The 26,654-nt window shown below is 37.1% G+C and overlaps 1 protein-coding gene across 1 annotated transcript; it reads right to left on the bottom strand.

The window, feature by feature from the left end:
• Positions 1-251: 251 nt before the first annotated feature.
• LOC142224393 (uncharacterized) lies at positions 252-23,045 on the bottom strand. The gene is made up of 3 exons (XM_075294171.1): positions 22,840-23,045; positions 22,560-22,789; positions 252-9,963 (listed from the first exon to the last, which is right to left on the bottom strand). The coding sequence occupies exons 2-3, from the start codon at positions 22,768-22,770 to the stop codon at positions 446-448; spliced, it is 9,729 nt and encodes a 3,242-aa protein (XP_075150286.1). The 5' UTR covers positions 22,771-22,789; positions 22,840-23,045; the 3' UTR covers positions 252-445.
• Between the last annotated feature and the right edge of the window lie 3,609 nt (positions 23,046-26,654).

Raw genomic sequence — 26,654 nt, 5'->3', positions numbered from 1 at the left:
GAACTCAAATTTGACAAGTATCTGTAACATTCTAACTATGCATTCTAAATTTAATTTAATTTTTCTGAACTTTTTTCCTTTTTTTAATTTTCCTATGGCTCTTAAAAATCACCCTTTGAGTGGAAGCATTTTCCACTACAAAATATGTATGCTTACCTTTAAAATATGCCATATTTTTTATTCTTATATTATGATGACTGTAACCATGTGTCTCCTTGTTGGGTCAAAATTATAATACAAACGGAAGAAAGTTTACATTATACATATACCGATATTGTTTTATTAATTAAAAGTTAATTATTGAAATATATATGTGAGTAAACTAATTAAAACTATTTTATTTCATAAATATTTTTTCTATTACTTTAAATTTTTATAATTCCTAAATTGCTTTTGTTTTAATATATTTCAGTGGTCCATTCGCATTACTAGCGGTTAGAGAATATTAACGTCTATGTTGAATTCTAGACATTCCTCTATGTGCTTCAACCGATTGGACTGCACTAAATCCTCCCGATGTCAATTTTCCATGAGGAGAAGTACTTCTGTGTGGAGTTCGAGTAGGTGCTGATTCCGCTTGTGTCATATTTGCCATTTGTCTCTCAAGAGCTTCAAATTCGTCCAGTGAATCATCGGCTAAAGCACAAGCAGCTCTAATAGATCTCGATAGTGCTTTCTTTGGCGAGATATTTTCGGTATATTTTTCAAATGCTTCAAATTCATCCAGGGAATCGTCTGGTAATACACACACCGAACTATATGGTTTTGATGTAATTTTTGATTGTTCCATCTTTTCCAAAGCTTGTAACTCCAAGGCTTCAAATTCATCTAGAGAATCTGTGCGTAATTCTATACCAGTAAGTGGAGAAAACTTATTCACCATTGTAGTTTCCACTTCAGTTCGAGGACACATTGCTATGTTCTGTGGTGATTGCAATTCTAATGGCATTGAAATATCTGAAATATTATCATCAGAGAGATGCGGGTATTGCTCATACAATTCAAAAGGCATGGAAATATCTCCCAACTCTTGCTCTGATAGATCCTCCAAAAATGGACATCTTGGAGAGGGAGGCATTAGTATTGGTGAATAGTCGTATTGTAGTTCATCTAATTGAGGGGTCTTGGGAGGGCTGTAAGGTATGTGGGATGTTTTAGGAGTATCCTTAGGTATTCTTGACCTGAGGGCTCGATAACGATCCTGAGGTGGAATTGGAGTTTTCAAAACCTGCTTGTCTTCTTGCGACTGCTTGACTTCACTTTTAGCTCTTTCTTTTAACTGGGGACGTTTTATGAATCCCTTAGTCGCTTCCAACTCTTCATCCGTTGGTTCTGTTTGTCCCACCTGAGCCCTCATAGCTTGTATTCTTTTCATTATTGTGGCATAATCCTGAGGTGGCTTAGGTGGATTCAATACATCGGCGGTGGTTTTAAGTCCTGCCATTCTTCGAGCTCTGGCCACGGCTAAAACATAATCATATGGCAATTGTGGCGGTTCTGCTGGATGTTCTTCTTCAACTTGAGGGGGTGGCGTTTCTTTGGGTTTCTTTGGGATTTTGATAGTTTTAGATGGCAGTGGTCTTCTTGTGGTGGCCAATTTATTATCTTTTCGCTTTGCTGTTTCTGGTACTCTCACAGCTTTTGTTTGTTTCTTCTTCATTTCTTTAGCTTCTTGCTTAGCTTTTATTTTTTGTATAAGTTGAGCCCTTTGTATCATGGCCACATAGTCCTTAGTATCTTTAGGATGAGGCGGGATTTGCACATTTGTACCTTGAGGCGTTTTAACTCGTAGGCCTGGATGTACACCTAATAAAGGCGGTGATGTATGTTCTTCCGGTTCTTCTCCAGAAGCTGGTGTTTTCAATCGATCAGGACTTGCTGCTTTGGGGGTGCGGCGCTCTGGACTTTTTGGCGAAGGTGGTAAATCGAAATATTGCGGTATGGAGACATTTGGTGATCGTATGGGAGACACTGCGCGTTTTGGAGTTTGAGGAAAATCAATGGCACTTATTTCAAATAAATCTTCATCGTCTATATCTTGTGGAAGACTTTGCATTGGTGGAGGTGGAGAAGGAGCAGCAGTTTGCAAGGGGGATGGAGCAGAAATCAGTTTCTCTGTTCTCATTTTTTCAAACACCTGTTCTCGTATTTTCTCAATTAGCCGAGAAGGAGTTGGTTGGGGCGTCCTTGGTGATGGTATCTCACTAGACTGAACTGTTGGCTTTTCTAAGTCACTCATATCTACTAAGCTTGGCTCTTCCAGACCTTCAATTTCTTCGAAAGCTGTTAAGTCTTTAAATCTATCCGAGTCAAATTTCCATGCTTCGGCCATTTGATGCCGTTGGGGGCTTTCCAGCATTATGGGAGTGTATGAAAAATCTGCAGTTTTTGAGCTATCTGGCATATTCTCATCCTCAACTACTGGAGCAGTACCAACGGTGGCTGCTGACTCTAGCAACCGTTTGTAACGTGTTTTCGGAGATTCAGTTGTAGTTTTAGGTGCCAAAGCTGCCTCCATACCAACTTTCATGGCATTTATATAAGCAGCAGCTGCTAAGGGTGGTCCCTCTTTTAGTTTCAATCCTTTAGCTTTCATTTCTTCAACTCTCGACATTATAGATCCATAGTCAAGTGGTTGGGGAGGATGAAGAGGAGGAGGTTGATCACTGACAGCTTCTTCTTGTTTAGTTGTAGCAGCCTCCTTGGCAGCTTCTTTTTCAGCTAATTTTGGATTAAATATAGGAGCAAGGTTTTTAAGGCCCGCTAATTCTCTGGCTCGAGCCACTTGTTCTATATATTCTGCAGGTAATGGTGGAGGCTCCTTTGGACATTCCAAAACCTTAGCTGCTGGTTCCAAAACTTTGCGCTTCTTTAAGACTAGCCTAGGTCTTTTTCCACCTCTTCGGCTAAGAGGTAAACGTTGGTTTTTCTTTTTAGCCTCCTCAGCAGCTGCGGCAGCAGCAGCTTCTGCCTCAGCTGCAGCTCTTTCAGCCTCTTGCTGTGCCATAAATTGTTGAATTTTTCTCGCCCTCCTTACCATTGCAGCATAATCGTTTGGATCTTTGGGATGAGGTGGTATTATAATGGGGCCTTCTGGCGAAGGAACACGACGTCTAAGGGGAGATACTGGAGGTAAAGGTGGAGTTGGAGGTGGTGGAGTTGCTACAAATACTTCAGGTAAGGACATGTCATGAGGAGACGCCTTATCTGGAGAACTTATTGGTGGCGATCGCGATGGTGGTGTTCTGGAGATGGGAGTGGCAGGAAGTGCTGGACAGGTCATTGCGTATAATTCCTCGTCAACGCTAATATCTTGTGGCAGTGGCAATTGCTTAGGAGGGGTCCTTAATTCAATCAATTGACCCATGGGTACATCTGGTTTGGGTTGCCTACTGCGCACTTCCTTTTGAATTCGTTCAATAATATCCCTGGGTCTAGGAGCTCCGGTTGGTGACACTGGTGTAACATCCAAGAAACTAGGCTCCTCAACATTTTCCAAAGCCATCGACTCATCATTAGAATCCAAATGCTGAACTTGCTTATTTTCCTCAGTGTGGGTGGTAACGTTCCCCATTGAATCCGTGGTTGTGGTAACGCGTTTAGTCACAATTTCCAGATCGCCATTTATTATTTCAGATTTTTCGGTGACTTCTTCCCTAATGGTACTATCGCCACTTTTCTTCATATGGGTAGAAGTTTTAATAGAACGTTTTTTCGTGTCAGGAGACTTTGGGCTTACTGCGAATGATATTGGGGTATAGTGCACATCTGGAGTTTTTATGGGACTAGGGATCTGAGGTGTTTTTGGTGTAGCTTGTCTTTGAGCCAGTAGTTGCTTATATCTTTCTTCAGGCTTCATGGGAGGAGGTGTATCCAAAAGTTGTTGCTCTAAATTGGCGATCATTTGACTCATATCTAAGGCTTTACCGATTTCTGATGGATGAATCGGGGACTGTGGTTGTATACCTTCCATATTTTCCAATCTTTCAAATTCAGCCAATTCTTTGAGATAACTTTCATCGGCATCAGAAGTGGCCCTTGGGGAAAGTGATAAACGTTGGGGATAAGCTGAATCGGCAAACTGTGTTCTTGGTATTGGTGACTCTGGTCGATATGCCTCTTTCAGGTGTTGCAGAAATGCCATTTGTTCAGTGGTTGGTTTGAAACGGCGGCTTCTACCTCGTTTCGATTTCAGTTTTTCCAGACGAATCTTCAGTTTTTCATGTTCGGGTAATGCATCATAAGCTGCTGCTTCAGCTTCTTCGGCAGCCTTCTTTTGGGCTATTTTAGCAGCTATAGCTGGATTTAATAAAGCGGTTCTATTTTTATATCCAGCCAATAGACGTGCTCTAGCAACTGCAGCTACATACTCGGCGGGAAGTGGAGGCGGTTCCAGAGGACATTCTACGTCTTCGTGTTTTTCGTTTTGGTCCTTTGGTTCAGGTGGTACTTTTTTCTTCATCACCAATTTTTTCCGCAATTTTGTTTGTTTTGGTGGTGGTTTCACCCATTTCGATATCGGTACACGTTCTTTACCTCTGACTTGTACAGTGGCGGATGTGACTGGGGCAGAAGAACCTGCAACAGCCATTTCAGCTTCTTTTTTCTGTAGCAAAAGTTTTTGTATAGCTTGAGCTCTTTTCACCATTGCCCTATAATCTTTGGGATCTTTGGGATGTGGTGGTATAACTATGGGACGTTCCGACGAAGGTACTTTGGGGAGTTGGGAATGAATTTCTTCAGGCATTTTCGGTGGACTAGCTGCTTGTGACGTCTTAGCAGGACTTTGTTGACGTTTTGGTGTAGCATGAGGACTTGGTAGTGGTTTTTCTTCCCAGATAGATGGTAATGAAACACGTGGTGTTTGAGGTTTAATCGATGGAGATTTTTGTGGTGTACGAGCAAACGGTGGTGCTGTAACTTCCCACAATTCTTCCTCTGGAATATCCTCAGGAAACTTAAGAATTTGTGGTGATTGAATAATGCTATGATCTGGTATCACTTCCCTTAATCGCTTATGAACCTGTATTTTGATTCTTTCTATCAACTCAGAGGGTTGTGGGGGAGGTGACATAGGTTTATCAAAAGATATATCCGCAAATTCTGGTACATCCTCATATTCTAAATCTTCTAAAGGCATATCTTCTAGTTCGGCAAATTGCTTGACACGTTTGACTTTTTGGTGGGGAGTATGAAGGTCGACCAATACATCATCATCTCGAGCGATGGTAGAAATAGGTGTAGTTTTGGGAACTGCTTTAGTATAGGGTTTGCCACTAGGACTCGATAAAATGATGGGACTGTAAGCAGGTGATTGCGTTGTGTTGTCCATAGCGTATATGTCAGCTTCTTTACGAGGACTGGATCTGCGTTGAGCTTCTTTAATTTTTCTCAAACGTTCATTAATACTTTCAGGGGTTGAAGGCATTAAGCTTTCTATGGGTTTAGCTTTGAGGTCTTGTGGACTTCTTTTGACCATTTCAAATTCTGCTATCAATTTCTTGTGAAATTCTTCTTTGTCCTCGTCCGGTTGGGCCGAAGCGATTTCTTGTAGAAGATTTCTCCCTCTCCGTCCGGGTGCAGTAGCTCGAGGAGTTTCATAGCCTTTTTCTTCGATTTCCATTTGTTTTTCTAGATATTCAAATTCGTCCAGAGATGACCTTGCTTCTCTACTATGTTTAATTTGATCCATTTGTCTTTCTAAATCTTCAAATTCTTCCAAGGAAGATCTGGTAGGAAAAACAGGTTTCCGTTTTGTCATTTCTTCTTCATCCATTAAAGCTTTTTCAAGGTCTTCAAATTCATCCAATGATGTCCTTACAGGTCCTATATCCTGCATTTCATCTGGCATCAATTGTTTCTCCAGATCTTCAAACTCTTCTAAAGAGGTTCTAGCAGGACATACAATAGCTGATTTTTTCTCTTCTGTCATGATTTGCGCGTCAAGAGCTTCAAATTTATCTAGAGAAGATCTTGGTTGACAAACTGCTGGTGACTTTCCTTGAGCTGCGGCTATTTTCTGTTCAATGGCTTCAAATTCCTGCAATGATTTATTGATCTGTTCCGGAGACAATTTTTCCTTGGGCTTTTGTGGACAAACGGGAGTTAGCTTTCTCTCTTCTTCAACTGTTGGTATGGTTGAGCGTATTGCCTCAATTACACCCAAAACATCAGCTGATACCTGAATTGGTTGTTTCTTGACCAAACCTCTTAACTTTTCCATTCTCTTCATTATTTTTTCATAGGGTGGTAGTTGTTCAAATGCAGCCCTTTCAGCTTCCTCTGCAGCCTTTTGTGCTGCTATTTTTGCAGCAAGTTCTGGATTCAAAAGTGCCGTTGTATTTTTATAACCTGCCAGGGCTCTTGCCCTAGCAACGGCTGCTGCATATTCTGGAGGAATTGGTGGTGGTTCTGCGGGACATTCCTCGGGTGCGATTTGTACAGGTTTTGAAGGTTTCTTCTTCAGTTTTTGGATCTTTTTTCTTTGCTCCCTTAGAACTAAACTTGGACGTTTGGACAATGCTACTCTTTTGTCTTTTTCCAGTTTTACAGCGACTGACTTAGGTGGGGCAAGGGCTGCTGCTTCGGCTTCTCTTTGTTTTCTTAGTTTTTCGATAGCTTGAGCCCTCTTTACCATTGCTACATAATCTTTAGGATCTTTTGGATGAGGTGGAATTACTATAGGTTTTGGACACGAATCGGATTCTGCTATTTTTGTAGGAGCTACTTCCTCAATAGGTTCCACCGGTTTCAGTGGACTTTTTGGACGTTCTGGAGAGGGATGAGGTGGTGGCGTTAATGGGGCTGTTTCTCCAAAACAATAGGGAAGAGAAACATTTGGAGATCTTTCTTGGATCGATCGCGATAAAGGCGTCCTCACTTGAGGCGATAAAGGCATTTCAGGCATGTCAACACCAGAAAGTTCTTCTTCCGGCAAATCTTCCGGAAATCGAAGGAAAATTGGACTTTTCGGCACGGTAGGTTCTTGGGGTAAAATCTGTTGCATCTTCTGTTGAACTTGGTGACGTATTTTATCAATCAGTTCTGCAGGAGTTGGTATGGAGCTATCCTTTGGTTGTGGTGATACATCAGATATATCCATGAAATCGGGTTCTTCAATACCTTCAATATCCTCATCTAATATTGCCAGCTCTCTTTGACCAGAATCAGTTCCCTTCTCTTCAACATGATACTCGACAACATTACCAAATTCATCTGTTGTGGTTGTTATTTTTTTAGCACTCGTATGGACTTCTCCATTTTCTTGTATTTGAGAAAGTTTTGTACTCTCCTCATGGATGGTCTCTTGTAGACCCACTTCATTATAAGTTGTGGTAACAGTTTCCTTTCGTACTTCTTTAGTTCTCGAAGGGGTTTTTGGACTTTCCAAAGTAATTGGTGTATATTGAGGAGACTTTGGAGTCCTAGGACTTTCCGTTAATATAGGAGTCCTAGGGCATTCTTGACCTTCTGCTTGCCTTCTTTCGGCCAATTCTTTAAGATATTTTAGTCGTAATTTACCTTCGTGTGGTCTTAGAGGAGAAAAGTCTATAAGATCGTCTTGAACGTTGATTTCTTCGGCTATTGGAGTCATAGGTTTGTATTGGTCCATTGGTCTCCGATAACTTTTCGTGAAAACTGTATCGCTTCTCTTACCCCCACTTGGTAGGGAAACTCGTTTAGTTTTTGGCTGATATGGCACCGAAGGCTTTGGAAGATTTTCCCGTATAGCCTCTAATGTGCCTAGAGTTTCAATGGATGGACGAACACATATTGGTCGACCCGTTTTACTTTGAATTCTTGCCATTCGTTTACGCATTCTCTCCACGGGTGGTAGAGCCTCTTCAGCTGCCAATTCAGCCTCCTTCTGGGCTTTTAAAGCTGCTATTTTAGCCGCTAGTTCTGGATTAAGAAGAGCTGTTCGATTTTTATAACCCGCCAGAGCTCTGGCCCTGGCAACAGCAGCCACATAACTAGGAGAGTATTCACCAGGTGGATATACTTTCTGAACAGGTTCGGCTTTCGATTTGGTTTTAGCCACAACCTTTTTGGGAACTCTTTTTGGTATGGTTGACTTTACTTCAGCTTTTTTTCGCACTCTGTATTCTGCAGCAACTGGAGTGGCCTCAGCCTTAGCTGCTTCTAATTCCCTAGCTTTAAGTTTTTGAATAAGTTGTGCCCTCTTCACCATTGCCCGGTAATCTTTAGGGTCTTTTGGATGTGGGGGTATTACTATAGGACTAAGCGCCCCTGAAACTTTTCCTAAATCCTGATGTGGAATGGGTTTTTCAGATGGTTTAGGTGAAGGCAATTGTTTTGGCTTCTCTGGAGCAGTAGTTTCAAATAAATTGGGCAATGACGAATCAAGGTCAAAAGAACGTTCATCGTCAATAGCTTCATTTTCTTCCCTGGGTGACCCACTGAAAATATTTTTAAATTTATCAACAACAGCACTTACAACTGATGTCAAGAAACCAGGTGTTTTATCCTGATCTTCATCATCTCCAGGGGCTATGGCTTCATCGGATAACTCAATGGGATAGTCGGGTTCCAATGCTTCAGGCAATGAAATCGATAAATCATCTAATTCGGGTGATGTAATATCTTCCAAGTCATATTCCTGAAGGGACTCTGGTTGGTCCCAGTCTTCGGAAGGCATTGATATATCGCCGATATCTACATATAGGTTCATTTCATCGAAGTTTATGTCATCCAAATTTATATCGGCCATTTCCCAATCTCGTGTTGTTTGTTTAAGTTGAGATGGAGGTGTGGGACAAACTGCTTGTGGTGGAGTTCGAGATAGATTCCTCTCTACTTCCTTTCCGATTTGCGGAGGAGTAGGAGTTCTAGCTCCAGGAATAAACATTTCTTCTTGCCTTTTCATCGTATCATAATAGCGTACAGAGGGCGATAATTCCATAGCTTCATATGCTAGAGCTCTTTGCGGTGATCTCTCCAGTAGTTGATCCTCTAAATTTTTAATACGATCGAAGATCTCATTTTCTCGTATAGAGAGTGGAGTACATTGTTGAGAGGGCTGTGCATCGTAAAGTTGTTCGAGAACTTCGAATTCTTCCAATTGATCCTGGTCATCCACACTTATAGATGGTTTTTTAAGTTCTCCCACATCAGTGGCATACGTTTTAGCTCGAATACCAGCGGCACGCTTTATAATATCCTCATATGTAGGTGTTCTAGTAGCCGTTGGAGGTACTATCTGTGGCACAGGAGATTTGGGGCAGGCTTTGGGTGGTTCTGGTCGAGGTTTGGCTTCCTGTGGAAGTTGTGGAAGAAGCTTTGGGTTTCTGGTTTTTATACCAGCAACTTTTCTGGCATGTAAAATGGCAGCAGCATAATCTGGAGGAATATAATCCGGAGGATGTTCTACTGCTGTTGTTGATCCTTTCTTCTTAGGTTTTTCCATCGGTGGAGCTTTCCTCTTCACTTGTGTGGTTTGTGTAGCAGGAACTTTCCTAGCTGTTTTCATTTTTTGATCCCCCAACTTCGCCTTTTCCGTGGGCTTAGTTTTAACCTTCTTCTCTTTTTGCTGTTCTGCTTCCTGCATTGCTTTCAGCCGTTGAATAGCTCGAGCTCTTCGAATCATGGCAGCATAATCCTTTGGATCCTTGGGATGTGGGGGAATTATATTTGGATCATCTGGCAATGGCTCTATTTTTTTTGGAGTCAAGGGCTTTTGTTTGTATCCATCTTCATTTGGCTTACGCTTTTCTTCAACAGCAGCTGCTGTTCCCACAGGTGATTTTTGCATTTGTGGGACCTGTGGACTTCCATAGGCGCACATTACTTCCTCGAATGAATCATGCTCATAGAATGAAGGTTCAACATAATCTTCAAGAATATCCTCTGAAAAATCGTTAATTTCGAAAGCTCTAACATTATGGGCTGTCTGCGGTCGCTCTTGTAAGTCCTCCTCGTGGGGATCCACAATATGAGAAGTCTCTGGATACAGGACGGTAATAGCATAAACTCAAATTTATTCACAATGAATGTAAATTAGAAATGGAGTAAATCGATTAAATTGAACCCTGCACTACCAGTATACGAGTATCAATATATATATATATACAAATTTCTCAGATTTGTTTAATCTGACATGAAAACTTTTTTATAAAAAAATTTAAATTAGAATTGTTTACAACCAATTTGATTGAAATATTGACCGCCTTCAAGCTAATTATACATTATACATTTTTATGGACCATCCCAATGGTGGATATTAAGAATTTTAAGTATATTTGATGAAACAGGCATCGATTCAAATTGTACGATTCCAGAATTTAAATTTGCAATTTCGCTCGGAGGCTATGTCTGATTCTTGATTTATTCCAAACATTTGTTTATGAATCTTAGTTTTTAGGTCAAAATATTGAGGAAAATCTTATGCAAATTAGGTCTTTCTATTATCTAACTTCTATTATTAATTACCGAACTTCTGTAGAATTGTGCAAGGTCCGGTTAAAATACTCGCAAGAGGGAGACTACATCAAAATAAAACCAATGACAATCACGCTGAAAAACTTGCCCGGTTCCAAAGATTTTGTCTTTACACAAATTTTTGTAGTATTGAAGTAAGGATACAAGACCGAATTCTCTTTTAAATTTGAGTTTTGTGTACTTCACTTTATTTTATTTTATTTTACTTTATTTTGACCTCATGTCCACTACCTTGGTCATTACACTAAAAAAAAGCATGCCCGTATCCAAAGATTTTATCTTATTAACCCTAGAAAGCTTAACCTACTGAAAGTCACGGATAAGCTAAACATACGTCTGTGGGACGTATCATACTTTGTCATCATGTGGACAAAATTTGTGGATTTTTGTTTTAAATTTATGTTCTTACACGGATCCTATATACAAACCCTTTCATTTAAATATGTTTTTGGCCAAACTTTTATTTATTGTGTAACAAAAACATCACATTTTCGGTACACTGAAAAAAATATTTACGTGATATTAAAGATTACGCAACCTTAATTTTAGGATGCGAAAATTACAAAATATTAAGTACAAATTTCTTTAAAATAATGAAATTTTAATTAAAATAAAGTTTATAATCTTCAAAAATTCTTTTCAACTAATTTACGACACAAATTTTGTAAATTGGCGTCCCTTCGTTAAAGTCGCATGTCTTTGAACTAAGGCTAATTTTCCTTAAAGTAAAGAAACACATTTTTGATTTAATGAAATTGTCCCTAAATTAACTGAAATATTAAATCTTTAGATTTATGATAAAAACGCTTCAAATATAGGCTAAGATTTATTTTGAAGATTTAGCGTCTTTGGTTTAAAGTTGTTTTGGAATTATGAAAACATTTTTTACTTTGACGTATCCGTTATAATTTGGATTTTTAAACTGGCATTTGTTTGTACGTGAGTACCTGTATAAAAAAAACCGCGAAAAGAGAATGAAAATTTGACAAATGAGATCTGTATGCTAATTTTATTGGTTCCATATCTAAACCCAGATAAGTCGCTAAAAAATTTCTTTATTTTAAAGAAGCCGAATCTTTGGCTCGGAATCAATACCAAAATCCTTAAGAGAAGGTCAAAATCTTTGGATCCAAGTAAACTTTTTTTGAGTGCGGTAATTAGAGAGCCAGAATTGAAATATAGGAGTCGATTTATATGGGGCTATATACAATTATGAACCGATATGGACCAATTTTTGTGTAATTGGGGATAGATTTATCTGGGGCTATATATAACTATAGACCAATATGGACCAAGTCTGGGGCTATATATAACTATAGACCAATATGGACCAAGTCTGGCAAATTTCAACCGAATCGGATGAATTTTTGCACTTCCAATAGGCTCCAGAGGACAAATCTGGAGATCGATTTATATGGGGCCTACATATAATTATGAACCGATATGGACTAATTTTTGCATGGTTGTTAGTGTCCACATATTTACACAAATTACAAACTCTTAACTGAATCGGATAAAATTTGCTCCTGTAAGGGGCTCCGGAGGTCAAATCTGGGGATCGGTTTATATGGGGGCTATATATATTTATGGACCACTATAGACCAATTTTTGCATGCTTGTTAAAGACCCTATACTAACACCACATACCAAATTTCAACCGGGTCGGGTGAATTTTGCTCCTCCAAGAGGCTCCGCAAGCCAAATCTGGGGGCCGGTTTATATGGGGGCTATACGTAAAAGTGGTCCGATATGACCCATTTGCAATACCATCCGACCTACATCAATAACAACTACTTATGCCAAGTTTCAAGTCGATAGCTTGTTTCGTTCGGAAATTAGCGTGATTTCAAAAGACGGACGGACATGCGTAGATCGACTCAGAATTTCATCACGACCCAGAATATATATACTTTATGGGGTCTTAGCAAAAGTCCATATCGATTCGTAATTATTTGTAGACTTACCTACACATAGCTGTTTGGTCTAATATATACCACGTATGGACTAACTAACAATTTAGAAAACGATTTAAGATACCACAACCCAAGTAATTCGATTCTGGATGACAGTCTTTACGGCCATATATACTTGTTCCTAATAACCTTTTTATGATTTTTAATGCATTCTAATGCTTGTCTGAAGCATTTGGCCTCAAATATTTTCAAAAATTCCCAATCTTTTGGATTTACCTTTTTTCGACAAATTTCAAGTTATTTGTACCAAATATTAATTCCAATACGAAACAAAAAAAGTAAAAATTACCCATTAAAAATATTAAAAAGGCAAGTTATAAAATTAATTTAAAAAACTTTCTGTGTAGTTAAAATAAAGAACATCGTTGGTAAGACATTTTTGGAAGCACCTTTAAAGTTTTGCCTTTAGAAGAACCAAAACAAAAAACAATTGGAAGTTTGGAAGTTCTTCCAAAGGCACAACTATAAAATCACTTCCAGAAGATGCACTCCCAATGATGTTTTTTATTTGAACTACCCAAGAAGTTCTTTTAATTCAATTTTTTAACTTGGTTTTTTTCATACTTTTAATGGGTAATTTTAACTTTTTTGTTTCAAATAGGTTAAAAACAGAGTAAGAATTCATAAAATGGTAAAGGGTGATTCTTTTGAGGTTAGGATTTTCATGCATTAGTATTTGACAGATCACGTGGGATTTCAGACATGGTGTCAAAGAGAAAGATGCTCAGTATGCTTTGACATTTCATCATGAATAGACTTACTAACGAGCCACAACGTCGAATTTTCAGTGAATGGGCCCTAGAAAAGTTGGCAGAAAATCCGCTTTTTTATCGACAAATTTTGTTCAGCGATGAGGCTCATTTCTGGTTGAATGGCTACGTAAATAAGCAAAATTGCCGCATTTGGAGTGAAGAGCAACCAGAAGCCGTTCAAGAACTGCCCATGCATCCCGAAAAATGCACTGTTTGGTGTGGTTTGTACGCTGGTGGAATCATTGGACCGTATTTTTTCAAAGATGCTGTTGGACGCAACGTTACGGTGAATGGCGATCGCTATCGTTCGATGCTAACAAACTTTTTGTTGCCAAAAATGGAAGAACTGAACTTGGTTGACATGTGGTTTCAACAAGATGGCGCTACATGCCACACAGCTCGCGATTCTATGGCCATTTTGAGGGAAAACTTCGGAGAACAATTCATCTCAAGAAATGGACCGGTAAGTTGGCCACCAAGATCATGCGATTTGACGCCTTTAGACTATTTTTTGTGGGGCTACGTCAAGTCTAAAGTCTACAGAAATAAGCCAGCAACTATTCCAGCTTTGGAAGACAACATTTCCGAAGAAATTCGGGCTATTCCGGCCGAAATGCTCGAAAAAGTTGCCCAAAATTGGACTTTCCGAATGGACCACCTAAGACGCAGCCGCGGTCAACATTTAAATGAAATTATCTTCAAAAAGTAAATGTCATGGACCAATCTAACGTTTCAAATAAAGAACCGATGAGATTTTGCAAATTTTATGCGTTTGAAAAAAAAAAAAAGTTATCAAGCTCTTAACAAATCACCCTTTACAAATCATTTAAATTTTGTCGAAAAAAAAATGCTAAATCCAATCTGTGAATTTTTTAAAATAATTGAGGACAAACGTTTCCGACAAGCGTTAGAATCCATTAAAATTATAAAAATTATTTATTTGACAAAATATCACAGAATTTGTTAATTTACATCCAAAACATAGAATTCGGATCACACCTAAAGAAGTGATGCAAATTCAGTGACAAGCCCATGTTAAATTCATCGCTTCTGAGTCAAATTTGCACCACTTCCGGATCCAAAAAGAACATTTTCATTATTTTTTTAGCGACGCCTTTTTTTGCTGGGTAGAGTATACCCTTATGGTAATATGAATGAAAATATATGGGGAATATATGTATATCAGAATATCAACCGATACACACCGTTTTTAACACATCTCTTTGTAGACCCAAAAGAACTATTGCTATGCTATACAGAAATCAACTCGGGAGTTCGTTATATATGTGGGCTATACCAAAACATGAGCCGATATATGCTAAATTTTATTCCTTTTATCATTTTCTTTGAACACACATGTCCAAATTGGTTCATATCGGACCGTAATTATATATAGCCTCCATATAAACCGATCCCCAGATTTAGCTTGCAGAACCTCTTAGAGGCGCAAATTTCATCCGATCGGACTGAAATTTGGTACATGGTGTTAGTATATGGTCTTTAACAACCATGCAAAAATTGGTCCGCATCGGTCCATAATTATATATAACCCCCATATAAACCGATCCCCAGATTTGGCTTGCCTCTAAGAGAAAAAAATTTCATCCGATCCGCCGGAAATTTGGTACATGGTGTTAGTATATGGTCTCTAACATCTATGCAAAAATTGGTCCACAGCGGTCAATAACTATATATAGCCCCCATATAAACCTATTTCCCGATTTGGCTTGCGGAGCCTCTAAGAGAAGCAAATTTCATCCGATCCGGCTGAAATTTGGTACATGGTGTTAGTATATGGTCTTTAACAACCATGCAAAAATTGGTCCGCATCGGTCCATAATTATATATAGCCCTATATAAACCGATCCCCAGATTTGGCTTGCGGAGCCTCTAAGAGAAGAAAATTTCATCCGATCCGGCTGAAATTTGGTACATGGTGTTAGAATATGGTCTCTAACATCTATGCAAAAATTGGTCCACATCGGTGCATAATTATATATAGCCCCCATATAAACCGATCCCCAGATTTAACCTCCAGAGCCCCTTGGAAGAGCAAAATTCTTCCGATTCGGTTGAAATTTGGTACGTGATGTTAGTATATGGTATCCAACAACCATGCAGGAATTGGTTCATATCAGTCTATAATTATGTATAACCCCCATATAAACCGATCCCCAGATTTGACCTCCGGTGCCTTTTGGAGAAGCAAAATTCATCCGATCTGGTTGAAATTTGGTACGTGGTGGTAGTATATGATATTTAACAACCATGCGAAAAGTGGTCCATATCAGTCCATAATCATATATAGCCCTCATATAAACCGATCCCCAGATTTGGTTTTGGAGCCTCTTGGAGGAGAAAATTTCATCCGAGTCAGTTGAAATTTGGTACATTGTGCTAGTAATATATGGCCGTTAACAACCATGCCTAACTAGGTCCATATGGGTCTATAGTTATATATAGCCCTCAGATAAATAGATCCCCAATCACACAAAAATTGGTCTATATCAAGTTCATAATTGTATATAGCCCACATATAAGCGACCCCCATATTTCAATTCTGGCTCTCTACGTACCGTGCAAAAGTCCATATCGATCCGTAATTATTTGTAGACTTACCTACACATACCTTTTTTGTCTAATATATACCACATAATTACTCACAAGTAATTCGATTGAGGATGACAGTCCTTCGTAGAAGTTTCTACTCCATCCATGGTGGAGGGTACATAAGATTCGGCTTGGCCGAACTTACGGCCATATATACTTGTTTAAAATTAATTTTAAATTGTAAAAACAACGGCACAGGAACACCACGACATTGAACAAATATTTAAAATAATTTCAAAAATAATTACAAAACTAAATTAAAATATCACAGATGTTTTTCTTTATGCCTACGATCATAGAATATTGGACGTAAAAAGTTTCTATTATCACCGAATTCCATAATCGTATTGCCCGGACACGAAATTAACGCTGCATAATTAAAGAGCGGTACTGAGGCAGCTGCAATGAATGAGTCCTATTTGAACATCCAAGCTCAAAATTCGAGGCCATATATGGTGGATTACCGTGCTTAATCCTCTAATGCCCCAATTTTTTTTTTTTTTGCCAGCTGATTAAATTTTCAATGTTAACGACACGAAAGCAAGAAAACTAAACAAGAAAAATGTATACGGTAAAATTCAGTATATGCTGCAAAGCCTCTTGAACAGTCTTAACTAAGTTTTCTTTTTATTTTACCCATTTTTGGTCTCTTAAGAAGTGTTTTAATAAAAGCTTCCTTATTAAATGTAGACCGCCTAAAGGCGGGCTTGGGCATTAGAGGGTTAATGACTTTATACAACAATAAAATTAAACTTAGATCAACCGTATTCCCAAAACTACACCCCAGAAACTGCAATACATAAGAATTGACGTGGTCGTTGTAACTCAAATCATAAACAAAGCAAACAATCCTATTAAATAGTATTCGGAGGCGATCAAGCGTACCCAAAGGGGCACCCGAGTAAATCACAATTCCGTATAATATATGTGGAAATAATAGAGACTTTCCCACAACTTTCCTGACCTCATGTGGAAGTGAGACCCCTGTGGCATATAACATTCGTAAGAGATAGGCTCATCTCGAAGCTATCCTAGATATGTACCGCCAGAATGTTAATTCTACTATCTGTTCAAAATTTCAAGTAGATCGAAATGAAACTTTGGTCTCAGAGTGGAAATTTGTTCTCCGGCGGTCATATGAGTGTAACTCTGGCGGATGATTTGTATCGGAGCTATATCTAAACTTAAACGACGTCCAACACGCAACAAAATTGTTTCTGATTCAATCACTACATTAATTGATCCAATTAAATTTTTTATTGAAATGTCTTCAATCACGAAAATGATAGTATCAACCACAGTTTCAATTGGATATTAAAAAAAATACTTGGATGAAAAAATTAATTGATTTCATTAGAAAATTCCAATTAATTTTTTATTGATGCAATTAAAAATTTAATTGATGTTGATTGCAAAACTCACTTAATTCGTTCATTAAAGTAACTATTTTTTATAACATGCTTAACTGACTTTGTGTTTTTAGTTTTATTAAAAAATTAACTGTTTGAAATACATTTTTAGTTAAAAATTAAAAAAAATCCATCACTTCTTTTTAAGTGACTTAGTCTTCCGAGTTTGATTAAAAAGTTAATTGTATCAATTTTTAGTTAAAAATTTTTAAATTTTCTATCATTGACTTATGGCGATTTCGATTGAGAGCAATATTCTGAAAATTGATTGCAAAATATGATGGGCACTGTTTCTATCTGGATTAAAATGTCAAATGTATCAATTAATTTATTAATTGAAAAAAATCTTCAATTGGAAATGTTGTGGTGATATTTTTTTCTGTAAGGTTAAAGGAAAGATGTAAGGAAAAATGCAATAAATAATTCGATAAAACCAATATAGATTTGGACTAGATTTATCTCCTACGATTTTTGAAAATTATAAATTTTACTAGAACCCTAACAGATTCAGCTCAACGATTATAGTTTGATGGAAAAAGGATCTCGAATTTCCAGGGACCGTAACGGTTATAAGTGCTATCAAAAAAGTTATTTTTTAATCGTTATTTTGTGAGTAAAAAATAAAAACTCGATTGAAACTGTTAAAAATAGAGTTTTATTTATCCGTCATAAAAAAAAACTCTTATGAGTTTTATTTTTTCCTTCAAAAAATAATGCTCCTTTTTGGAGTTTTATTTTTTTCTTCGGAAAATAAAACTCTTTTCAAGAGTTTTATTTTTTCCGTCTTAAATGCAACTCATTTTTTATTTAAGACGATCTACTTCCAAGGCCGTGCTATGTTCGCCAAATTTATTCGACGAGGATGTTGAAAGCTTTCTCAAGGAACCTTTTTCAAAAAATCTCCGTGTTATGAGAACAATCAGTCATGTGTGCTGCTCCTTCACTGCAACTGTTTGTGAAGGATTACTTTGATACAATTGGTAGATTTATTAAAGCGCGTTCGAGACTTAGACTTTTATGCATCTTTGTTGTATACAAGATATATATATATACACCCTCTAAAAAAATCGCCTCTTTAACATATGTTCCAAACATATTTTGCAGGAAGCACATATATTATTGGATACTGCCGAAACATTAACATATTTGTTTTATGTGAACATATTATATGTTTGGAAGCATTTTGAGCCCAAAAATATTATATGCTTGGAAGAATTTTCCCAAAGACGATTGTGCTCATTCCCTAACATACTCGTAATTCTCACTTCAACGAAATATTTTAGTTCTTGGCACCTTTTTCTGTAATACAAATAATGTTGAAGAAATTATTCACTTTTATAAATTATTTAAATTTTACCTTTCGCCTGCACGGAGAATCGAACCGAGGACCATACAGTTTGTAAGCCAACACACTATCCACTGGGCTACGTAGCTGTTATAGTCACCAGCATGCAAAGGGGCGTGGGTTCAATCCCTGCTCCGACCGAACACCATTGGTTTTTTTTTTTTAATTTACGCATTTATATTTATACTATATTAAATTTTTATAATGAAACTTCGAAATGTGGGTTATTAAAGATTTATAGTCAGTAACAGTGCTTGATATAAACGAAATTGACTGATTTTTGGATAACATATTATTTTTTTATTGCAAAATAACAATTTTGTAACAAAAACCTGTTTTTGGTACAAAACTTTAAAATTTGGAAGGAATTCAAAAACTCTAACAAAAGAAGAAGAACGTCGAGTAAAAACATACATAAATAATTTTATAATTAATATAAACATAAATTTATTTAGGCGTGAACAGTTTTTTACTGGCATTTAACACCATCGCTCTAAAATGCCTTTTATTTTTCTATAATAATTCATTTTAAAGAAAATAATCTTTTTAAATTGTTTTAGCTGCAAAACTCGAACTTAATGCCCGCTTTTATATTTGAAGGTGTCCGTCAACTCCTCGTGGACTACTTATTAATAAAGAGGAACTAAACTTTGTTTTTATACATTTTACTGTGTAATTTTTCACTATTTCCTCCTTATTTCATTTTACTGTCCCAACTCTAAAAAGAGTATAGTGCCCTTTCGTTATTTTTATGAAGACCCCTGATTTCTTTTAACGAACCAAAAAAAATTGTGCCCATAATGCCAAAATGATAAACAAAACACATGTCCACACATACATAAAATGCTGCTCTCACGGCGAAAACACATGCTGTTTTTTTTTAATGTCTATTCTCTTGGTTCCGAATGTCTATTCTCTTTATTCAAATTAAATAATATTTAGACTTAAGCATATCAAATTTTTGGCGTTATCATAAACCAGTTTTCCGAAACAACATACAAGCGGTTTCATAGAAATTGTTCTCTTTTGATTCTTTCGCTGTGTTATGTTGATATCTTTTGTCAACTCTCCCGGTTTCCATCTCTATTTCTTTCTCTATACTCTCTCTCTCTGTCGCTTTGAATAAAATATCACAACATATGTATGTTTAGTCGAAATTTGTAAATTTATACATGTTTGCATTCACACATATGATTTTTATGAAACATTCATGTCCCAAACATAATATATTCTAACATATTAACATAGATGTCCCAAACTTTTAGTGTTAGTTTAGGAACATTGCATGTTTGCACTTAAATATATTGTGTTTTAAAATTGTGCCCGAAACACATTTTGTTTATATCGGAACATATGAAAAACATATTTTTCTAAGAGTGTATATAATTCCCATCTTTAGTAAGTTAAATTAAAATTTATTTTAGGAACATGACAGGGAACAAATTTGCACAATTACTACGGATACTGGTCGGAATTTGATTGAAATGGTAAAATTATTCGACGAGGATGATGAAAGCGAGTCTGATAACACTGTCTCAAGGGACCTTTTTCAAAAAATCTCCGTGTTCTCAGTACTATTAGTGAAAAAGAGTTTTATTTTCCGAAGCAAAAAATAAAACTCCAAAAAAGAGTATTATTTTCTGAAGAAAAAAATAAAACTCCAAAAAAGAGTATTATTTTCTGAAGGAAAAAAGAAAACTCCTAAACAGAGTTTTATTTATTACCTTTTATTTTTACGTTGAAAAATATCCGTTAACTTTGGAGTTGGGAGCGTTTTTTTAATATCACCATAGATTCTGAAAGAGCTTTCCGAGATGAATCTTATGGTATATGACAGTATAGGTCTCCGTTGACTCTAACATGAAGAGTTTAAATTTTCTGGATAACAGTTATTTACGGTCCCTGCGAATTTCTCTTTGTACGAACATGAAAAAAGAAAAAAACTGTATAATTACGATTTTCCAAAAACCCTTTGGATTTCCTTTCCGGAAACGAGGTTAAGTTATTTCTTTTAGGCAAGATGGGCGACTGGCACTATATACGAAGATTTATGGGTCTTTCATTTGTTCAAAATTTCGTTTCAGAGAAAAGGATTATTTGTCGTTTTGTACCCATCTCGTGTCGTACACGTTACAATATTCTAATAAGAATATGGCCTAACTACGCCCAAAGAAAATGTCATTAAAATTGAGCCAACGAAAGACTGTCATCCACAATCGAATTACTTGGGTTGTGGTATCTTAAAACTTCTTAACATCGTTTTCTAAATTGTGAGTTAGTCCATACGTGGTATATATTGGACAAAAAAGTTATGTATAGGTAAGTCTACAAATAATTACGAATCGATATGGACTTTTTGCACGATGCGTAGAGAGCCAGAATTGAAATATGGGGGTCGCTTATATGGGGGCTATATACAATTATGAACTTGATATGGACCAATTGGTGTGTGATTGGGGATCGATTTATCTGAGGGCTATATATAACTATAGACCGATATGGACCTAATTAGGCATGGTTGTTCACGGCCATATACTACCACAATGTACCAAATTTCAACTGACTCGGATGAAATTTGCTCCTCCAAGAGGCTCCAAAACCAAATCTTGGGATCGGTTTATATGGGGGCTATATATGATTATGGACTTATATGGACCACTTTTGGCATGGTTGTTAAAAATCATGTACTACCACCACGTACCAAATTTCAACTAAATCGGATGAATTTTGCTCTTCCATGGGGCTCCGGAGGTCAAGACTGGGGATCGGTTTATATGGGGCATATATATAATTATGGACCGATTTCGACCAATTTCTGCATGGGTGTTTGAGGCCATATATTAACACCACGTACCAAATTTCAACTGAATCAGATGAATTTTGGTCTCCGAAGGTCAAATCTGGTGATCAGTTTATATGGGGGCTGTATATATTTATGAACCGATGTGGACCAATTTTTGCATGGTTGTTAGAGACCATATACTAACACTATGTACCAAATTTCAGCCAGATCGGATGAAATTTGCATCTCTTAGAGGCTCCCCAAGCCAAATCGGGGGATCGGGGCACGGTTTATATGGGGGCTATATATAATTATTGACCGATGTGGACAAATTTCTGCATGGCTGTTAGAGACTATATACTAACACCATGTACCAAATTTTAGTCGGATCGGATGAAATTTGCTGCTCTTAGAGGATCCGCAATCCAAATTTGGGGGTCCGTTTATATGGGGGCTATACGTAAAAGTGGACCAATATCGCCCATTTGCAATACATCAATAACAACTACTTGTGCAAAGTTTCACGTCGATAGCCTGTTTCGTTTGGAAGTTAGCGTGATTTGCAGACGGACGGACGGACGCACGGACATGCTCAGATCGACTCAGAATTTCACCACGACCCAGAATATATATACTTTATGGAATCTTAGAGCAATATTTCGATGTGTTACAAACAGAATGATAAAGTTAATATACCCCCATGGTGGAGGGTATAAAAAGGTTGCTATTAAAAACAAAGCATATTTCAATTGAAATTCAATTTCAATTGAATCATTGACCCAATTTCGTTATTGTGAAGAAATTTTTTCTACACACAGAGAAGAAATAACATATGATACATCAAAGGTGTTTCAATAGCATGTTACATTTGGACAAGGAACATATAACATGTTTGTCACAGCCATGTTATTTTCTCGGAAATTATATAGATTTCGGAAATCATGTTCCATGTTTCCCCTCCAAAATTAACATCCTCTTGAAAAAAGTTCGAGGTGATCATATTCATTATCTGGGTGTATTTTGGTCATATCTAATTGCTTCGAATTTTTGACATAAGATCTGTGTACTTAGCGGACGGTCATAGTAGAATTACGTACTTTGATGAACTACTCTTCAATTCTAATATGCTTCCATGTAGGAGTTGAAATGACATCGACTAGTATCTTATTTCACAGTAGTAGTGCAGGGTATGTAAATTCTTGAGAATCACTAAAGACTAATTAAACTTACGTTTGTATTCATCCTGATCATATAAATTGATATCGTCAATGTCATACATTGACATATTGCCCAGATGAGTTGAAACATTCCGTAAAACCTCCGGACTTTCCGGTAAGTGGCGAGGACTTATATCGCAAGCTCTTTGCCTTGGCGATCTGTTTGGTGACCTGTCGGGTAAATAACCCCTGGGGTCTTGTTTTTTGCATCGATCTCTATCCATAGATTGACCTCTTGCGACACTGCAAAATGTTTGGTAAATATTAAAGCATTTTCTAAGTCCACTACTTACCTTTTGTGGATTCCGATTTAAGAATTATTTTATATGCAATACTAAATGACCACGATAAATATAAAATACAAACAAGGTATTTGCAAGATAAGGAATTTATATTAGCGAAAGTACAACAGAGATTTTTCCCACTACAAATTTTGATTTGCTTTATATTATAAAATTGTTTTTTTTTTCTAATATTTTTTCATAGTTTTCGTTTTCAATTTGACTTTCAGAAAATTATAATTTTTGTTTGAAAATTCCATGCATTCTAGATAATTTAAAAATGTCATAAAATTTTAATTTTATAAAACAATTTTACTTGTTTAATTGTAGAATATCAAACGATTTCGCTAGCATTTTATTCCTCTGTTTGTTATGATACTCTCATAATTTAGTCAACATTCCAGCAAAAAAAAAAAAGTAGTTTGAATCCCCATCTAGAAGTAATGCAAATTTGGGTCATTTCCAATGAATTTTACATGGGCTTGTCATAGGATGGAAGTACTTCGTTTTCCAATCATTTATTTGCATTGCTTTAGAAGTTGTGCTTGGAGGTTCATTTGAATGAAGAAATTTAACAAACCAACAAAAAGCTTCGACAATTTCTCTTTTTATTTTTATCAGCATTTTTTATTGCACTTTATTATTGTAATTATCTAATTTTTACAATTTGAAAACTTTTTCGGTCCAACCATGGGTTGAACCTGAATATGTTTACACAATAAAATAACGCCATAGAAGACTCTGCCACAAATACCATTGAACACGCAACTTCAATTCAAGGGTTTGTAGTATGATCGTAATATGACACCAAGGCATAACATTCTAACTACTTCTAGGGATGTTCTTTAATAGTACCCAACAAAAATGTCGCCAAAAAAGTAGTGAAAATGTTGTTTTGGATTTTTGAAAATTAGCGCAGAAGCGATGAATTTAACATGGGCTTGTCATAGGATGGATGTCCGCCATTTCAAGAGCCGATGCTCGGAATTTGAATCATTTCTTAAGGTGTGATCCAAATTCAGTGTTTTGGATGTGAATTAAAAATGTTTGTGATGATTTGCCAAATTAATATTCATCTCTCACCATGCCAGATCTATGTTACACTAAACACTATGAAAACTTGCATTAGCCAGCAAATAAATATACGTTTAGTCATATGGATTATTGGCGTTTTCTTTTCAATAGCTTCTTAATCAATCATTTTGTCAATCTTTCATGCCCAATTAACTGGTATTAACCCTCTAATGCCCAAGCCCGCCTTTAGGCAACAAAATGGGCAAAATAAAAAGAAAACTTATTTAAAACTATTCCAGAGGCTTTGCAGCATATGCTGTATTTTACGGTATACATTTTTCTTGCTTAGTTCTCTTGCTTTTGTGTCGTTAACATTGAAAATTTAATAAGCTGACAAAAAAATTGGGGCACTAGAGGGTTAAATTGTAATAATAATATGTAAAGCAATTAATTGGACGAATAACCAGCCTGCATTTGTATCAGGCTGACGTAAATAAAAATTTCTAAAATTTTTTATGATTTGTAATGTATTCTAGCGCTTGTTTGAAACTCTTGGCCTAAAATATTTTCAAAAATTCGCAATTTTTCTGCAATGTATCTAGAAGTTTTTTCGACAAAATTTAAATAGTTTGTACCATTAAAATTAGAAAAAAAAAAACGCAATATAAAACAAGTGTATACGTACGCAAGGCCGCATCTTATGTACACTCCACCATGGATTGCGTAGAAACTTCTACTAAAGATTGTGAACACTTACCGATGGCCAGTTATCTTAAAACCTCTTACCACTGTCTTCTATATATAATTGTAGACGGATATATACCAATTTTGGTATTGAATGGTTGTTAGAAACCATATACTAACACCACATATCAAATTTCAGCCGGATTAGACAAATTTTGCTCCTCCTAGAGGCTCCGAAGGTCAAATCTGGTGATCGGTTTATATGGACGCTATACATAACTATGGACCGATGTGGACTAATTTTTGCATGGTTGTTAAAGATCATATACTAACACCACGTACCAAATATCAACCGGATCGGATAAATTTTGCTCCTCCAAGAGGCCCCAGAGGTCAAATCTGGGGATTGGTTTATATGGGCGCTATATATAGTTATGGACCGATATGGACCAATTTTTGCATGGTTGTTAAAAGCCATATAGTTACTTCACGTACCAAATTTCAACCGGATCGGATGAATCAAAGAGGCTCCGCAAGGCTAAACTAGGCGTCGGCATATACGTAAAAGTGGTCCGATATGGCCCATTTGCAATCACATCCGACCTGCATGAATAAAAACTACTTGTGCCAAGTTTCAAGTCGATAGCTTGTTTCGTTCGGAAGTTAGCGTGATTTCAACAAGCGGACCGATAAGCTTAGATCGACTCAGAATTTCACGCTCACGCACACTCACGAAAAGGAAATTTGTACTCACGCACACTTACGCACGAAAATGTCGTGACTCACGAAAAATACCGTGACTCACGAAAAATATCATGACTCACGAAAAATGTCGTGACTCACGAACAATTTTTTGAGTAATTTACCTTAGTGACGTGTCTGAAAACATGAGCATTATTAAAATCGAGAGCGTTATTACACTTTTAACATCCCAGGTGTCACTAAAATTGTAAATGAATTTAACTCTTCAGCGTTTTATGTTGGTGAGGGGGATTACTTTCGTGAGCGTAAATCTTTACTCACGCACACTCACGAAGATAATATTTTCGTGACTCACGCTCACGCACGACATTTTGGTTTGTTAATCACGCTCACGCACACTCACGCCGTTGCCATGAGGGTGACTCACGACTCACGCGTGAGTCACGGCAATTTCGGGTCACCTGCACACCTCTAGTGGAGGGTATAAAAAATTGAATTACAAAAACTTCCTGTATAGTTAAAACAAGTATATACGGCCGTAAGTTCGGCCAGGTCGAATCTTGTGTACGCTCCACCATGGATTGCGTAGAAACTTCTACGAAAGACTGTCATCCACAATCAAATTACTTGGGTTGTGGTATCTTAAAACTTCTTTAACTTTTCTAAATTGTGAGTTAGTCCACACGTGGTATATATTAGACAAAACAGTTATGTATAGGTAAGTCTACAAATAATTACGAATCGACATGGACTTTTGCACGGTACGTAGAGAGCCAGAATTGAAATATGGGGGTCGCTTATATGGGGGCTATATAGAATTATGAACTTGATATGGACCAATTTTTGGGTGATTGGGGATCGATTTATCTGAGGGCTATATATAACTACCTGGACCTAGTTAGGCATGGTTGTTAACGGCCATATAATAGCACAATGTACCAAATTTCAACTGACTCGGATGAAATTTGCTCCTCCAAGAGGCTCCAAAACCAAATCTCGGGTTCGGTTTATATGGGGGCTATATATGATTATGGACTGATATGGACCACTTTTGGCATGGTTGTTAAATTTCATATACTACCACCAGGGATCCGGAGCGGAGCGTGGAGCGGAGCGTGGAGCGGAGCGTGGAGCGGAGCGGAGCAAGCCCTTTTTTTGCAAGAGCGGGAGCGGTATTTCTAAAATCCGGTGCGGAGCGGGAGCGGAGCGGAGCGGTTTGCAAATGAAAAATCGCTCCGCTCCGAATAAAATATGACTTGAATGATATGTGTAACTTTGAAAGTACACTGTGTAGATAATTTCAAATATAGCTAGTACTTAGTGTAGTGTGAGTAAAGGTTTAAAATGTACGATATGTATTTTTGTACGTACGTACATTGGGGAGAACACAACGTGTTTTTTTAGTAATTGTTTTCAAAAACGGCAAA

This window comes from Haematobia irritans, chromosome 2 (assembly GCF_050003625.1).
Source record: "Haematobia irritans isolate KBUSLIRL chromosome 2, ASM5000362v1, whole genome shotgun sequence".
Lineage (NCBI taxonomy): Eukaryota > Metazoa > Arthropoda > Insecta > Diptera > Muscidae > Haematobia > Haematobia irritans.
The sequence above is the reverse complement of the archived record's forward strand: the minus strand, read 5'-3'. Positions and strand labels throughout refer to the sequence as shown.